This window comes from Dermochelys coriacea, chromosome 6, assembly GCF_009764565.3.
Source record: "Dermochelys coriacea isolate rDerCor1 chromosome 6, rDerCor1.pri.v4, whole genome shotgun sequence".
NCBI classification, from domain to species: domain Eukaryota; kingdom Metazoa; phylum Chordata; order Testudines; family Dermochelyidae; genus Dermochelys; species Dermochelys coriacea.
The window spans coordinates 78238045-78255650 of NC_050073.1; the positions used below are offsets into that span (position 1 = coordinate 78238045).

At 39.5% G+C, this 17606-nt stretch overlaps 1 protein-coding gene across 7 annotated transcripts in view; it reads left to right on the forward strand.

Annotated features, from left to right (window-relative positions):
* The window catches only part of G2E3 (G2/M-phase specific E3 ubiquitin protein ligase), a 52725-nt gene that overhangs the window by 8238 nt on the left and 26881 nt on the right, over positions 1-17606 (forward strand). For all 7 annotated transcript variants that reach the window (XM_038406386.2, XM_043516380.1, XM_038406384.2 and 4 more), the window contains exons 2-4: positions 157-259; positions 2138-2200; positions 9265-9362. In XM_038406386.2, the coding sequence (XP_038262314.1) occupies positions 2164-2200; positions 9265-9362 (135 nt within the window). In that variant the 5' untranslated portion in view covers positions 157-259; positions 2138-2163. The remainder of the gene's footprint in view (positions 1-156; positions 260-2137; positions 2201-9264; positions 9363-17606) is intronic.

A 17606-nucleotide genomic window follows, 5' to 3' on the forward strand; every position in this document is an offset into this window, starting at 1 on the left:
CTTCTCCCGAACCCAAAAGAGAGAATGAAATGTTAGGTTCTGACATTTGTGCTTCTCATTGCCAACCAAACCTAAGTTCCCCCTATCTATCAGGATTTTTCACCATTTAATTAAGCCATAGGGTGCTGACATCTGGGATCCTCTTTGCCTATACAGATGGTCCCTCTGTTCGATTGCCCTAGAAGACTGAAGACCTTGAGGGTGTCAGTGGCCTTTGCTGAGTGAGGAAAAAACATCTTTCAAGGGGAGTTCCAAAGAGGTAAGATACTGTTTTAAACTCTGTTCTTGACTCCCTCACTAAAGAAGGGTGGGAAAAATAACTTCTTTGTAGCTTATCAGATTCAGTTAAATTGGCAGAAATGGCATTAAGTGACCATCTTGATTAGTTGATTTGTTTGGCAGTGTAAGGTCATAATAAATGTGATTTACATTATGTAAGTATATAACCTGAAGTTAAAATTGTCCAAAAGTATTAAAACAAAATGAGATTGAATAAAAAGGTTGATGCATTAAATTGTATAACTAGTGATTTCAGATTATTCCAATAACAAGCCTTCACTTCTATAGATATTCCTGCATCAGCAGATGGATTACATGACCCAATAGGTCTCTTCTATGTCTGTCTTCTGATTCCTAGAAATGTTACAGTTTTCTTCCCATGTGCATTGCCAGCAGCTCCTTGAAGAGTGGCTATAGTTTTAAGATTTGTTGCATGTTTCTTGTTTAGTCAAGCAGTGTTTCCCATATTTTTGGAAGCTGAGCCCTTGGTAAGGAAGATGAAGTCAACTACCTTTAGCCCTACTGTGGTGTTAAATGTGAACAGGTCTATCCAAAATAATCGGTCACTCTCTGTAGATCTTCATAATGTAGTATTCCTCAACTTTGTCATATGTTTTAATCATTTAAATGATTGGGATAGTTCATACCTTAAATCTAATCCACACTGTCTGCAACTTCAGGGAGATACCACTGCATCAGTTATACTTGGATCAAGTTGTCTTCATAAGCATAATAGCTAAAAGTTCTGGAGAACAATTAACAAAATGGATCAGATTTCTTCCTGGTGTAACTCCACTAAAGCCCAGTGAATTATATCAGGGAAAAGTGTGGCCCAGTGTGTTGTGGGATGTTTTTTTGCAGAAACTGAAATCTTGTCAGTTGATTGAGAACAAATTTGCATTTAAATAAATGCATAGTTTACTAATTTGATAGGCAAACTGCAAGGTCTTTGCCAGTGTATTTGCAAAAGCATCTTTTGGAAAGTGGAAATAAAATTTGTTGTTCCTAGTTTGGTTCCCAAATGCTGGGGAAGTCAGAGGCAAATTGCATTAATGAAAGGCTTATTGTTAGGGCACTACCAAATTCACAGTCCATTTTCGTTAATGGTCGTAGCATTTTAAAAATCTTGAATTTCATGGTGTTGTAACAAAGCATGAATATGTATTTGAAAATGGCAAAATATAAATTGTAAAGCTTATGATGACCCTCCTTTTCCCTCCCCCGGCCAAAAAGTGACAACCCCCAGCCCCCACATTCCATGCCACACTTACTTCTATGCTGCTGCTGGTGGTGGCACTGGCTTCAGAGCTGGGTGCTCAGCCAGCAGCCACCACACTCCGGCTATCCAGTTCTGAAGGAAGTGCCACTGCCATCAGCAGCACAGAAGTAAGGGTGGCAATACCATACCATGTGCTGCCTTCAGAGCTGGGTGCCTGACCAGCAGCCACCGCTCTCTGGCTGCCCAGCTCTGAAGGCAGCGCAGAAGTAAGGTTGGCAATACTGCAACCCCCTATAATAACCTTGTGACTCCCTTTTGAGTCGGGATCCCCAGTTTGAGAAACGCTGTATAGTATAGCATAAAAGTACAGAAAAGATCAGATTTCAAAGTGGAGATCATATTTCACCTTTTCAGCCTTTATTCTTTTCAACTTTTACCTTTCAGAATGAAAGCTGAATTTTAATTTGTTAGGACTTTGAGGCCATCTGGGAAGCATTGTAAAAGGAAAAATGTAGAAGTAGGTTACTTAATCTCTCAACTTCTTGAGTTTGAAAGAAAATTGAATTAAATACAGTAAAATGCGGCATACCATCCTCAACAAACTGAATACTTTTGACATCTTGTTTTTAATTTCCATAGTAAACAGCTAGAAGAAAGGTACTAGAATGAATGAAAATACCCTCTGCCGCTTCCAAAGCCCAGGTAAGTAAGGCTATTTAAATAATTTAGCACAGTGGCTCTCAACCTTTCCAGACTACTGTACCAATTTCAGTGGTCTGATTTGTCTTGCGTACCCCCAAGTTTCACCTCACTTAAAAACTACTTGCTTACAAAATCAAACATTACAAAAGTGTCAAGGCTCACTATTACTGAATAATTTCTTACTCTCTCATTTTTACCATGCAATTATAAAATAAATCAATTGGAATAGAAATATTGTACTTACATTTCTGCATAGAGTATGTAGAGCAGTGTAAACAAGTCATTCCCTGTATGAAATTTTGGTTTGTACTGACTTTGCTAGTGCTTTTTATGTAGCCTATTGCAAAACTAGGCAAACATCTAGATGAGTTGATGTATGCCCTGGATAGGGTGACCAGATATTCCGATTTTATAGGGACAGTCCCGATTTTTGGGTCTTTTTCTTATATAGGCTCCTATTACTCCCCACCCCGTCCCAATTTTTCACTTGCTGTCTGGTAACCCTACCCCTGGAAGACCTTTGCGTACCCTCCAGGGGTACATTATCCCTGGTTGAGAAACACGGATTTAGCTAACTTACTGTATTTAAATATTTACAGAACTTGTAGATGCTGCAATACAAAGGCGATAATTTTAATGTAGGATTTCAATTTAAATTCAACAGTATGACTCCAGCATGTGGCTTGATAATGCAATGGTTTAAAAGAATGGGTGAAATTTCAATAGTAAAATTGTGTATTGAAACATGAGTTCAAGTTGGCATGATATTCTTGATGATTTATTTCCCTAATTTTGTTAAAGGCTTCCTGTAATTATGTTTATGTTTAAAACATATTTTGATTGTTTTGCAAATAAATGCTTTAAAAAAATAACTTTGGAAGTGCAACTACTGGGTTAAACTTAGCTGTGTGTGAGACATATCTATTAAGTTGAGACTTCACTTTTCTGAAAATAGAAGAGTTTAAAATAGCACTGTTTTCTTTCTCTGTTGTGACTGTTTACCATTAGCATTAAATGAATATGGTTCCTTTTAGATTAATGGAAGTATCAGTAAATTGAAGAAAAACTTTAATTTATTTCTACTGCGGGTCAGAATTAAGATATCTAAAATTAATTTAAGATATCTGTTTCTAGCTGTTAGTTTTTGTTCATTTTCTGAATTTCTTGGTAACCTTAATAGTTTGTTTTTGTGTTTTAAATTTGTTAAATCCAAGGTGTTCTCAAATTTGCTAATGGATCTATTTTGAAACACTATTGTACATTGTATCTGCATTTCTAATATGTGACTTAATGCAGTCAGTGGAACCCCTTCACTGAATCATATATTGCCAAATGGTTGCCTCACATACATATGAAAAAGCAATGGACTAAAAAGTAGTAACACAGGTCTTCAAGTTACTATATATGCGGATCCCATTTCTGGTGTCCATGTGCCCAATCACGGGTGAAAATGTTTCATACTCTACCATTGCCAATAGGGGTCATGCTTATGCCCTTTGTGACTTGTGTCCCCTTCCCCCAGGGCTTAAAGGGTACAGCAACCACCACTAAGTTCCTTCTTCCCATGAGGCAAAGTCAGAACAACATACTGTCCCTTTGTAGTAATCTTGTTACTTAATAATTTGTTTATACTTATTCTAATTTACTTGTTACTGTTTCAATTAGCATGTTCTCAGTAGGTTTAAAAAAAAAAAAGGCAGCAGCTTATGGCAAAGCCAAGGCTTCAAGCCATGTCCTCCTGTGGGGAGATCGCAATAGATGCCTTTACTGTCTGGGTGAGGAATCTGTCATGGCTAAGTGTGAAGTTTGCAAGTCCTTCAAGAAGCGTGCACACCAGGAGTGGTGGTCCAAAATGAAGCTTTATTTAGGAAAAGGTCCATGAGAGTTATGTCTGCCTCAGCACAGTCCTGATACAGAGGCTTCTGTTTTCCTAGCTCATCTCTCCAAGGCTTCTGTCACCAAAAACGTGACACCTAATTCAGGAGCAATTTAAAAAGATTCAGGTCCATTGGAGCAGTCAGAGACCCTTACTGTTCGAGGACTGAGTGACTGACTCTCAGAGTGCCCAGGACAGTCTTCTGCAATGCTTTCCTTGTCAGCACTGGCAGCTTTGATCAAAGCCTGCTGTGCACCAATTGTTTTAACCCTGGAGGAAGCTTCAAAGCAGAGAGGCATCTATAGCATCCTCCTTGCAGGGAGCTTTTACAATTAAATTTGCAGCTCCAAAAGCTTCTTTTGTGTCTTCACTAGACCTTAGGCTCACTCCAGCACCTGAGTCACCAGTCCTGGTGCTTTCCCTGATCTCAATACCAGTCAGAGCCCCTCCTCAAAAAGAAAACTAGGGTGCCTCTAATGAAAAATCTTTGAACCAGTGTGTCAATACAATCAAAGATTTAACACCCACTCAAATCCTTCAGCCTCCTGTCATGACTTCTCATTCCTCTATAGACTCTAGCAGGAGTCCTCCACCAAAGTGAAAGTCACACGGACAGAAAAAAAATAAGTTTAGGGTGGCATATGGACAAGAGCCTCCTAATAGACCTAAAGATGCCTGTTAGTTTGACCTCAATTGTATGCAAGGTCTTGGAACAAATTTTGAAAGAGAAAATAGTTAAGGACACAAAGTCAAACAGTAATTGGGTTAAAATACAACATGGTTTTACAAAAGGTAGGTCATGCCAGATCTTTGAGAAGATAACTGATTTTTTTTTTTTAATACAAAGGGAATGCAGTCTAATCTAATCTACATCTAATCTACCTGGATTTCAAGAAGGCTATTGATATAGTTCCACATGGGAAATTATTAATTAAATTGTAAAAGATAGGGATTAATATGAGAATTGAAAGGTGGATAAGAAAATTGTTAAAGGGGAGACTACAAGGGGTCATACTGAAAGGTGAACTGTCAGGCTGGAGGGAGGTTACTAGTGGAGTTTCTCAGGGATGGTCAATCTTATTTAACATTTTTATTAATGACCATGGCACAAAAAGTGTGAGTGTGCTAATAAAATTTGTGGATGACACAAAGTTGGGAGGTATTGCCAATACAGAAGAGGACTGGAATATCATGCAAGAAGATCTGGAGGACCTTGAAAACTGGAGTAATAGAAATGGGATGAATTTAATAGTGCAAAGTGCAAGGTCATGCACTTAAGGACTAACAACAAGAATTTTTGCTACAAGCTAGGGACTTACAGTTGGAAGTGACAGAGGAAGAGAAATATCTGGGTGTTTTGGTTGATCACAGGATAACTATGAGCCACTAATATGATGCAGCTGTGAGAGAGGCTAATGCAGTCCTAGATGAGGTATTTCCTGCAGACAGGGAAGTGTTAGTACCATTATATAAGGCACTGGGTGAGACCTCATATGGAACACTGTGTGCAATTCTGTTGTCCCATGTTTAAGAAAGATGAATTCAGACTGGAACAGATGCAGAGAAGGGCTACTAGGATGATCTGAAAAATGGAAAACCTACCTTATGAGAGGAGACTCAAAGACCTGTTTTGTTAACCTAACCAAAAGAAGGCTGACAGGAGATATGATTGCTCTCTGTAAATATATCAGAGGGATAAATACCAGGGAGGGAGAGGAGTTATTTAAGTTAAGCGCCAATGTGGACACAAGGACAAATGGATATAAACTGGCCATCGACAATTTTAGGCTTGAAATTAGGTGAAGATTTCTAACCATTAGAGGAGTAAAGTTCTGGAACTGCCTTCCAAGGGGAGCAGAGGGGGCAAAAAATCTAACTGCCTTCAAGACTGAGCTTGATAAGTTTTGGAGGGGATGGTATGATGGGACTCCTTACAAGCATATAGCCACTCTGTGGCTACTAGCAGCAACTATCTCCAATGGTTGTTGATGGGACACTAGATGGGGAAGGCTGAGTTACTACAGAGAATTCTTTCCCGGGTGTCTGGCTGGTGGGTCTTGACCACATGCTCAGAATCCAACTGATCACTATATTTGGGGTCAGGAAGGAATTTTCTCCCAGGTCAGATTGCCAGAGACCCTGAGGGGTGGCGGGGGGGGGGGGGTTGCCTTCCTCTGCAGCATGGGGCACAGGTCACTTGCAGGTTTAAACTAGTGTAAATTGTGGATTCTCTGTAACTTGAAGTCTTTAAATCATGATTTGAGGACTTCAGTAACTCAGCCAGACATAGTGGGTCTATTACAGCAGTGGGTGGGTAAGGTTTTGTGGCCTGCAATGTACAGGAGATCTGACTAGATTATCATGATGTTCCCTTCTGACCTTAAAGTCTATGAGTCTATGAGATGCTAATTCTCATTATGCCCCTTGGTTCCCTCTGAAAGGGCCATAATGTCCCTTTCCCAGATGGCCATATTGGTTCTCATGGCCTCGATATCCGCAATTTCAGGAACAATATTCCTACAATAGACGGTCACTGAAAACTCTTATAAGTCTCATCACTGTCTTCATCGAGTTCAAGATACAGAGGAATAGCAAATTTTAAGTAATGGTGAAATACCAGCCCATCAGAACAATCCATCTGATGCTATACTTGGTGGTTCTTCCTTACCTGATGGAACCATGACACCGGTTACACCTCTTTCAGCTGATGATTTTAAAAATTTTCAGGAATTATTGACGTTCCTTTGGAGACAATTCAGGAAAAAGCATATATAAACCTTTTGATATTCTACAGCCAGCATCCTAGAGCAGGTTTGCATTACCTATTAACGAAGGAATATTGGATCTGGCAGAAGATCTCTGGGCTACTCCTGCTTCCATTTCAGCTACTGCAGAAAGATCAGCTACTGATCATAAATGTCAGGTGCCATCTAAAGGATTTGAGTATTTTTATACTCATTCAACACCATTGTCACTGGTGGTTGTTGCAACTACTGAACAATCAAAACAGGCTGGAAAATCTACTCCTACCATTTGATGTGTGCTTTCTCTCCATTTGCATTGATTCCAATAGTGTTACGGAAAATAAGGCAAGAAAAGACTTGAATTATAAAGTGACTACTGCTTAGCCTTGCCAGTTTTGGTTCTCGGATCTAATGCTACTGTCAGATCTTGAACTTGGAGCGTAAGTTGATGAAGACTTGATAGCACAGTCTGATTCTCCACCCAAATCTAGCCTCTCTGCATCTCATGACTTGGATGATATCTGGATGTCCTCAATAGACAGAGTGCTCTTCAGAGGAGCAGAGTATTCTTCCCTTCAGAATAGATAATTATACTGCCAAATGGAAATACTTTTCTTTATGAGGAAAGTCGAAATGTTATGCTCCATGTCGGAGTTCTGTTCCAATAATAGATTACCTCTTAGATAGTCCCAAGTGCTTTAAATATATCTCTTCAATCAAAGTCTATTTGGTAGTGATATCTGCATTTCATCCTCCAGAAGAGGGAGGTGCAACTTTATCAATCAACGAATAGATTTATGAAATTTTTTCCCCCACATTTTTCCTCCTGTGAGAAAGATTGCTCCAGCATGGGACTTCAAATTTAGTGCTTTCTTCACTTGTGGACCACTCGCACTTGAGCTCCTTGAACAGCTATCAAATTGTCCAATTCATCTACAGTCAGTGAAGGTGGCATTCCTGGTGGCAATTACATCAACATGTAGAATAAGCAAATTTACAGCCCCTAATGATAAATCTTCCATACAGTTTTTTACATGGATAGAGTAACTATGAGACCACATCCATCTTTTATTCCTGAAGTACTCACCTTTTCGTATCTATAGATGCAGTCATTTTCCAACTTTTCTCCAAAATCTCATTCTTCACCTGCAAAATTACATATATTAAATGTGAGGTCACTGTTCTATTACCTAGTTAGCACTAGATCTTTTGGTAAAATGCCAAGATTTTTCTTTGTTTATGATAACAAATTAAAAGGGATGGCTAGAATGGGTATGGATGGCATTAGTACTGCTTATGATATTAATAAGAGTCCTCCATCAAACATGCAAACTCACTCCACCAGACTGCAAACAGCCTCAATAGCATGCTGAAGTTGGGTTCCAATATCAGAAGTACGTAGAGCAGTTACCTGGTCTTCTTCAGCTCATATGCTTACAAAACATTATTAAATCACAGTTTCAAGATCTGATGCCCATTTTTGGAAGAGCTATTTTGCAGTCTCTTTACAGATAACTTCTAGCTTTCACCTCCTTCAAGAGCAGTTACTTAATCTGGTAACCGGGGTTCTTTGAGATCTTCTTTACATGAAGATCCCATGACCTGCCCTTCATACTGGCAGTTCAGATTCTGGGTGATGAAGGAACTGAGTGGCAGTTGGGGTTGCTGTGCCCTTTATGCCCTCAGGGCATTATGATCCCTGTTGGACTCTTCTAGTGAAAATGTTCTGAACTCCTTTGCTGGGGCACATGGACACCATAAGTTGGACCTACATGTGCAGAACATCTCCCAGAACCACAGTTACTAACAGGTAAGTAATGATTTTTTCTATTGATCTTATTATGTTATTGAGATCATCAATATATCCATTATATTTCTACAAAAAAAGTTGGGTACAATCCGTTTATATTCAGATAGCAGTTACTCTACATATTTATAATGTACTGCTCACCATAGTGTTTAGGCATTCAATTGACACAATATTAAAGATATCACCTTAGCTGGCCTTTAAAACAGGGCATTTCAGCTCGTGGTGTGTGGCTTGCTGGTAGGTTCTGAGAGATGCCTGCTAGGTCAGCAAAATCCCTTGTTCACTAGGATGCAGCAGGAGCCAGGGAAGGCGCAAGTTGCAATCTCTCCTCTCTTGCTCTTTCTGCTCTGCACTTCCAAGCCTACCGATGAAAAAAGAAGGAAGGCTAAGGGATGGAAGTGGAAAGCACCTACAAAAAGTGGAGAGAATCAACAACTACTTAATTTAAGTGGAGTGTGGTAAACAATCACAACATTGAATTCCATCTAGTGAATATCAGTTGGGTGGTACCGGCTTTACTACACTTATCCAGTAGCCTAGCTCATACTTAATTTATTTAAGGGTTAGAAACCAGCATTTTCTGTTAATAGACCATTTCCATTAAGTGTTTCTAAATGGTGTTTTACTATTTTAGCCTGTGTCCTCTGTCAACGAACTGATGACTGTCCCGAAAAATATGGAGAAAAGAGAATTTACAAGGAATACAATCTCACTGTTCATTACTACTGCTTGGTAAGCATTTCATATTGATCCTGAACCGAATTCTAAGAAGTTACCTATTTTTCTGATTAGAATTGGTAAACTAAACAGCAGTGAACCTGCAACTTTTTGTCTGCAAAATTCCAAGATCTCTCTTCTAATTTCCAAATTATTTGCTTTTGGGGAGATTTATTGAGCCTTTTTAGTTATTTTAAAGATACAGCAGCAAAAAGAAAACACACCATAATAGGTTGTTACTCACTGTTGAATAGTCACATTAGCAATTAGCACCTTCCCAAATCATAAAAACTTGATAAAAAGAACGAGGAGTACTTGTGGCACCTTAGACACTAACAAATTTATTTGAGCATAAGCTTTCATGGGCTAAAACCCAATTCATCAGATTTAGCACACGAAAGCTCATGCTCAAATAAATCTATTAGTTTCTAAGGTGCCACAAGTACTCCTTGTTCTTTTTGCTGATACAGACTAACACGGCTACCACTCTGAAAAACTTGAAAGCGTTTTTAAAAATTGGTGGTAATGGATCCATTTTATCCCATCTGACTCTTCATTTAAATGAAGATTTAGTTTCAGAATTTTAGGATCTAAGAACTCAAGCCTTCATTAAAATATTTCCCCTACCCCTTTCAGTATAATTCTGTTTTTAGCAGCATACATGTAATTATTCATTTGCTATGTGGTGTTCCTCACTCTGCATTATCTGGCTTCATTATAGCACTAGCAGCGGTTCTCAAACTGTGGGTCAGGACCCCATTGTAATGGAGTCACCAGCGCTGGCGTTAGCTGATGGGGTACCCTGTTTGTTCTCGCTATATAAATAAAGCCTGAAAGTCTTATATTTATTTTTCTGTTTGTTTAACGTAGAAATATCAGAAATATCAAGTCCAGATACTACATTACAGCTGGCTTGAAGCCTGAGCCTCACCGACAAAGCCTGAGCCCCTCCACCCGGGGCCGAAGCCCAAGGGTTTCAGCCCTGGGTGCTGGGACTTTCGCTTTGCCTCCCCCTGCCCAGGGCAGTGGGGCTTGGGTGGGCTCAGGCTTTGGTAGTGGGGTTGTGTAGTAATTTTTGTTGTCCGAAGGGGTCGCGCTGCAATGAAGGTTGAGAACCTCTGCACTAGGAAAAACAGTCTTTGTTTCAGCTTATTAAGTGCGAGTCTTATCAGGTCACAGCTCCAGTAACGCAGCCATTTTAATAATAAAACTTAAACTGAGAACAGCTATGGATACAAGCTAACTAGATGTTTAATGTTTTTCGCTGTGACAACGTCAGCTACAATTGTTACTTTCCAGAATTAATATTTCATTTAGACTTTATTAGACTCATAGACTTTAAGGTCAGAAGGGACCAGGATGATTGTTTAACTCGAGGCTTAAAGATGATCTGCAAATGTTTTTTAAAAGCTGGTGGGATACCCTGTTTGTTCTCTATGTATAAATAAAACCTGAAAGTCTTACATCTATTTTTCTGTTTGTTTTTTAATATAGAAGTATTAGGAATATCAAGTCTAGTGTTCCCTGTTCTTGCTGGAGGAACTCATAGATGTCTCCTTTAATTGCATTGATAGAATGGGTTGGGTTTTGAACCTTTAACAAAGATATCCTGTTTCTAAAATAAATTTAATCATCATTGAAGTTAAAAAGTTAAACAAAAAATCAAAATTTTAAACAGTCCCACTAAAATTTCTTTTGCTCTTTCTTAAGGTATTATTGTTTTACTAATTCTTTAGTTGTCATCAGGTTTCCTGGGCAGACAAGACCTGAAGTTCCAACATAAAAATCTGGGGGGAAATAAACTACTAAATGTACACACACTTGTGTGTGTGCACATGGTTGCAGGCTGCTATTACATCTTATGAAGATGCAAAAAGGTGAAAGCCCATAGTTTTTCTTTGTAGATTACTTTTAAGGTACTGGGATAGATTCTGGCTCTCACTGAAGCCCCTATACACTGCTTTGGCCATGTAAGGAGGCCACAGTAGGCTATGGGAGAATTTCCTTATGCAGAATCAGCATAGGGCTGATGTAAGAGGCCTTATGCAGTCCCCTTTCACAGATCTCTGTGTGGAGAGTGGGAAGGGGCATGTTTGTAGCACTAAGTGCTTCAGAGATTCTGGGCTGCAAAGCCAGTTGGGTAATGCTACTGAAAGTTACAGCTTCTTTACTGCAGGGGCCATTTTGGCCATTCATCTTCTTGCTCTGGGGAGCACCTTCAATTCTGTGTGCTTCTGAGGAGATAACACAAAACATAGCCTATCGTTGCTGCATAGTGAATTATCCACATGAGTCATGTTAGTGCAGTGATGGGCAACCTGTGGCCCGCAGGCTTCAAGTGGTCCATCAGGGTAATCTGATTGCAGGCCGCGAGACGTTTGCTGACATTGACTGTCCGCAGGCATGGCCCCCCCGCAGCTCCCAGTGATTGTGGTTCTCAGGGACATGCTGGCTGCCGCTTCCCACAGCTCCCATTGGCCGGGAACAGCAAACTGGCCACTGGGACCTGCGGGGGATCAACTTCAACAAAATGTATTGTGGCCCGCAATCAGATTGCCCTAGTGGGCCTCAGGTTGCCCATCACTGTGTTAATGTCTTTAAACTAATTGTGGTTTTTACTTAAGTCCTGTGGATGCCCTAAGAGCTATAGGCTCCTTAAGAAACAAAAAGGACATAAGGTGAAATTATTTCCTTGATACTTTTTTCTATTATCACAGTTTCAGATATTTCATAAAAATCTGTCTTTATGATTTTTACAGATAACTATCACATTTGTGTTCCTGGTGTTTTTTTCTCAACATAGTTCATTGTACACTTTTGTATTATCTCATTTCCCACCTGTCGAACAAGAGTTCCAAGTTATTCTGATGAATTTTTACTGTTTTATTTTATTATTCAGACAATACTCTTCCAATTTCTTTAATGAGCTTCCAGTCTGGTAATGTGTAAAAAAGCCTTGCTAAAATACAAATAAAATGTCTTGAATACTTAGCTTGTCTACTCAATATGTAACAATATCAAAGGGCCATCAGCTTATTTTGGTATGATCTGTTTCTAAAATCCTTGTTGACATTACTCAGTAGATTCACCTTTTCCTTGTGCTTTCAAATAAATTGTAATCTGGGTTTTTGTTAAGAACTCATAGAAATGTAGGCCTGGAAGAAACCTCGAGAGGTCATCTAGTCCAGCTCCCTACACTGAAGTAGGATGTAAACCTAGTAAACCTAGACCACCATCCCAGACAGGCATTTGTTCAACTTGTTCTTAAAAAGCTCCAGTGTTGGAGAGTCCACAAACTCCCTTCATATTTCAGTACTTAATTATTTTTATAGTTAGAAAGCTTTTCCTACTATCTAACCTAAATCTCCCTTGCTGAAGATTAAGCCCATTGCTTGTCCTACCTTCAGAGGACATGGAGAACAATTGATCGCTGTCCTCTTTATAATAGCCTTTAACATATTTCAAGACTGACATCAGGTTCTCCCCTAAATCTTCTCTCAAGACTAAACTTGTCAAGTTTGTTTAACCTTTCCTCCTGATAAAAAATGTTTGGAAAACCTGACCAATTTTTGTTGCTCTCCTCTGGACTTTCTCCAATTTGTCCACATCTTTCTTAAAGTGTGGTGACCAAAACTGGACACAGTACTCCAGCTGAGGTCTTGCCAATACCGAATAGAGCAGAACAGTTTCCTCCTGTGTCTTACATATAACTCTTTTGTTAATACACTTCAAAATATTCGTCTTTTTCACAACTGCATCACTGTTGACTCATTCGTTTTATGATCCACTGTAACCCCATAATCCTTTTCAACAGTACTACCATCCTGTCTGTTATTCCCCATTTTGTAGTTTGTGCATTTGACATTTTTTTAATTTTTAAGGGTAGTATTTTGCACTTTTCTTTCTTGAATTTCATCTTGTTGATTTCAGACCAATTCTTCAATTGATCACAGTCATTTTGAATTCTAAACCTATGCTCAAGTGCTAGCAGCTGCTTCCAGCTTGATGTCATTCACAGAATTTATAAGCATTGTCTTCTCTCCATTATTCCAAGTCATTAATTAAAATATTGAATAGTACCAGATCTAGAGCACACCCCGTGGGACTCCATTAGATATACCTTCCCAGTTTGACAGCAAATCATTGATAACTACCCTTTCAGTATGGTCTTTCAGTCAGTTATGGATTTACCTAACAGAAGCTTAATCCAGACCATATTTTCCCAATTTGCTTATTTGTCATGTGGCTTTGCGTAAAAAGCTTTAATAAAATCATATATCTATATCTATATCTCACATCTACTGCTTCCCCCTATCCACTAGGCCAAATAACACTCTCAAAGAAGAAAATTAGGTTTGTTTGGCATGATCTGTTCTTGACAAATCCATGCTTGCTATTCATTTTAACCCTATTATCCTCTAGGTGCTTACCTATTGATTGTTTAATAATTTGTTCCAATATCTTTCCAGGTATCAAAGTTAGGCTGTGATTTAGAATTCCCCAGGTTCTCTTTGTTCACATTTTTAAAGATTGGTACTATGATTGCTTTTCTCAAGTCCTCTGAGACCTCACCTATCCTCCATGAGTTCTCCAAGATAATCACTAATGGTTCCAAGATTGTTTCAGCTAGTTCCTTAAGTAACTAGGGTGCATTTCATCATGGCCAGCCGACTTGGCTACATCTAACTTCTCTAAATATTCTTTAACCTTTTCTTTTCCTATTCTGGCTTGTGTTCTTTCCTCCTTGTTGTTAATATTAATTGGGTTAAGTATCTCATCACCATTAACCTTTTTAGTGAAGACTGATGCAAAATGGGCATTAAACACCTCAGCCTTCTTGATGTCATCTGTTATTAGCTCTCCTTCCCTGCTAAGTATGAACCTACACGTCTTCTTCGAATAGTGTCCCTACCGGTGCTCCACTTGAGTGTGTCTGCATCCCTGCGCCTAGGATCAGATATTTTTGATAGCAGTGCCCATTTGGGCCGCAGATGCTCTCCCCGTCTTCCTCCAACATGACAGCAGGACATGCTCAGCAGGAAATTCTCACAAGAACATGAGTGGGAGCGAGATACCATGGTCCTACACAAAATATTCAGGCATTGGGGATTCCCAAGCATAGATCTTTCTGCCATGGCCAGGAACAGCAAGTGCCACAATTCTGCTCAAGAGCAGGACTGGATCATCAATTTCTGGGGGATGCCTTTTCCTTCTATACTCCTTTCCTCTTTTTCATTAATACTGAAAGTAGTACACAAAATAAAGGAAGAAAAGGCCATGATCATTTTGATATCCCCAACATGGGTCCAGACAAACATGATTCCCTTACCTTTTATGAATGACGATGTGCCCACCAGTCACTCTTCATCCCATTCCACACTTCCTGTGTCAGGATGCAGGCCAGATTTGCTGCCCAAATTTAGAAGTTCTCTATGTGAAATCATGGCTCTTTGATGGTTCCAAGATGTCGAATGAATTGTTCTGAAGACGTGAAAAAGATACTGTTAAATAGCAGAAAAACCACCATACGTTATACTTATCTTCAGAAATTAAAGAGATTCTGAATCTGGTGTGACAATATATACATCACAGCTATATTCTCTCCCTTGCTGTTGGTTCTGGACTATATCCTAGGACTAAAAATATCAGGACTATCATCAAGTTCACTGAGGGAACATCTCATGGCAATTTCAGCCTTCCACGATAAGATCAATAGGTGTTCACGCATCCCACAACAAAAAGTTTTCTTTGAAGTATTTGGAACCTCTACCCATAAATTTGAGATGCTACACCACCTTGGGACCTTAACTTAGATCTAAGATGCCTCACTGGTCCCCCACTTGAGCCCATGGTGACCTGTTCACTCATACATCTCTCTACGAAGACTGCCTTTCTCATGGCCATCAGATCCATGCAAAGAGTGGTGGAAATAGGAGCTCTCGTGGAATAGCCCCCACCCCTTTACAGTTTTCTTCAAAGATGAAGTTACTTTGAGACCACACTCAAAGTTTATACCTAAAATATCTTCATCCTTCCACTTGAATCAGCCTATTCATCTTCCATCGTTCTTCCCCAAACCACACAGGAATAAAAGGGAGGCAATGTTCCACACACTAGACATTAGGAGCCTACTACCTGGAAAGGACAAAACCCTTCAGAAAATCACCTAGACTATTCCTTTCAATTGTGGAGAGATATAAATGCTTATCCATATCTAAACAAAGACTCTCAAAACGGATTTCTAATTGTATTAACTATTGCTGTCAGTAACAAGACTTTCAACCCCCACCAGAGACTCGAACACACTCTACAATCTCACTTTTGAACTCTATAGCTTTCTTCAACAATGTTCTTATCACAGACATTTATAGAGCTGCATTATGCAGCCACTCAAGACTTGGCATCTGATGCGCTATTGGGACTAACTGTATTATCATCAATAAAGAATCCAACTCTGAAGCCCCATCCGCCCAACACGGGACACTGCTTTGCAGCCACCTAAAGTGGAGCCCCCATAGGGATACTTCTCGAAGAAGAAGAGAGGGTTACTCACCTTGTGCAGTAACAAGTTCTTCAAGATGCGTGTCCCTTTGGGTGCTCCCCTACCAGCCCTGTCTCCTCTACTTCGGAGTTTAGACATAGACTCTGCAGTAGAGAAGGAACTGAGGACAGTTTGGTTGCATGTGCGGCCCAAATGGGCACTGCTACCAAAAATCTCCAATTCTTGAAGAATCTCAGTTACTGCAGAATGCATCCGATGAAGTGAGCTGTAGCTCATGAAAGCTTATGCTCAAATAAATTTTTGTCTCGAAGGTGCCACGAGTACTCCTTTTCTTTTTGCAGAATGTGAGTAACCCTCTCCTTTCTTTCTTTCTTTTGCTTCTAATGTGTTTACATAGAATCTCTTCTTATTGCCTTTTATGATCACTGCTAGGTGTTATTCATTTTGTGCCTTATCCTTATTGATTCTCTCCCTTTATGCTTGTGCTAATCTTTTACACTCATCCTTGGCAATTTGTCCATGTTTCTACTTTTGGTCTGATTCTTTTTTGATGTTCAGGTCATTAAAGAGCCCTATTGGCCTCTTATTCTTCTATTTTTCCTTCTCATCAGGTTAGCTTGTGTCTCCAGTATTGTCTCTTTGAGAAATTGCCAGCTCTCCTGAATTCCTTTTTCCCTTAGCTCTTCTTCCCATGGGACCTTACTACCAGTTCTGAGTTTGTCTGCCTTTTTGTAATCCATTGTGCTTATTCTTTTGCTCACGCTTAAAATGACTAGATATCCCGATATTAGGGGCTTTGACTTTTATATAGGCAACTATTTCTCCCTCCCCCCACTGGTCCTGATTTTTCACACATGCTATCTGCTCACCCTACTCCTGCTCCTTCATTTCCTTAGAATAATGAAACCTAGCTTTTCATGATCACTTTAATCCAAATTGCTTTCAACTTATGATTCATAATCCTGTTATAATCAAGTCTAAAATGACGTACTCCCCTGGTAACTTCCTCTCACTTCTGAAACAAAAGATTGTCATTAATACATTTGAAGAAGTTATTGGACATTTTGTGTGTTGCTGCATTACTCTTCCAAGAGATGTCTGCATAGTTAAAGTCCCCAATTACTATCAGGTCTTGTGTTTTGAATATTTCTGTTGTTTGTTCTAGAAATGCCTCATTCACAACTTCCTCCTGATTTGGTGATCTATAGAATATCGGTTGTGATCACCCCTGTTCTCCCCCCCCCCCCGCCCTTTATTTACCCAGAGACTTTCAACTAGCTTCCCTTTCGCCTTTTTCTGGACCTCAGAACAAGTGTACATATTTTTGATGTATAATGCAGCATCTCCTACCTTTTTCCCCGTCCATGTTCCCTGAAAAACTATATCCCTCTATACCAGTATTACAGTCATGAGATTTATCCAATCACATCTCTGTAAAGCGAATTAATTCATAATTTATCTTATGGACTAATACTTCCAGTTCTTCCTGTTTGTCCCATACTACTTGTATTTGTGTACAGACATCTAAGAGGTAGAGCAAATTTCCCTTCTGTTTTCCCTCTTATTGTTGTTGTTCCCGTGATCCTACTATAATTTTCCATTTCCTGCCACTCCTCTCCCCCCAATATGTAGCCCTCTGTTTAGGTCACCTTTTTAATATACCTCCTGTGGGTTTTAGTCACCTGCATCTTGTTTAAAGCCCTCCTCGCTAGGTTGGTGAGTTGGTGTGTGAAAATGCTCTTCTTGTTTAGGTGGAA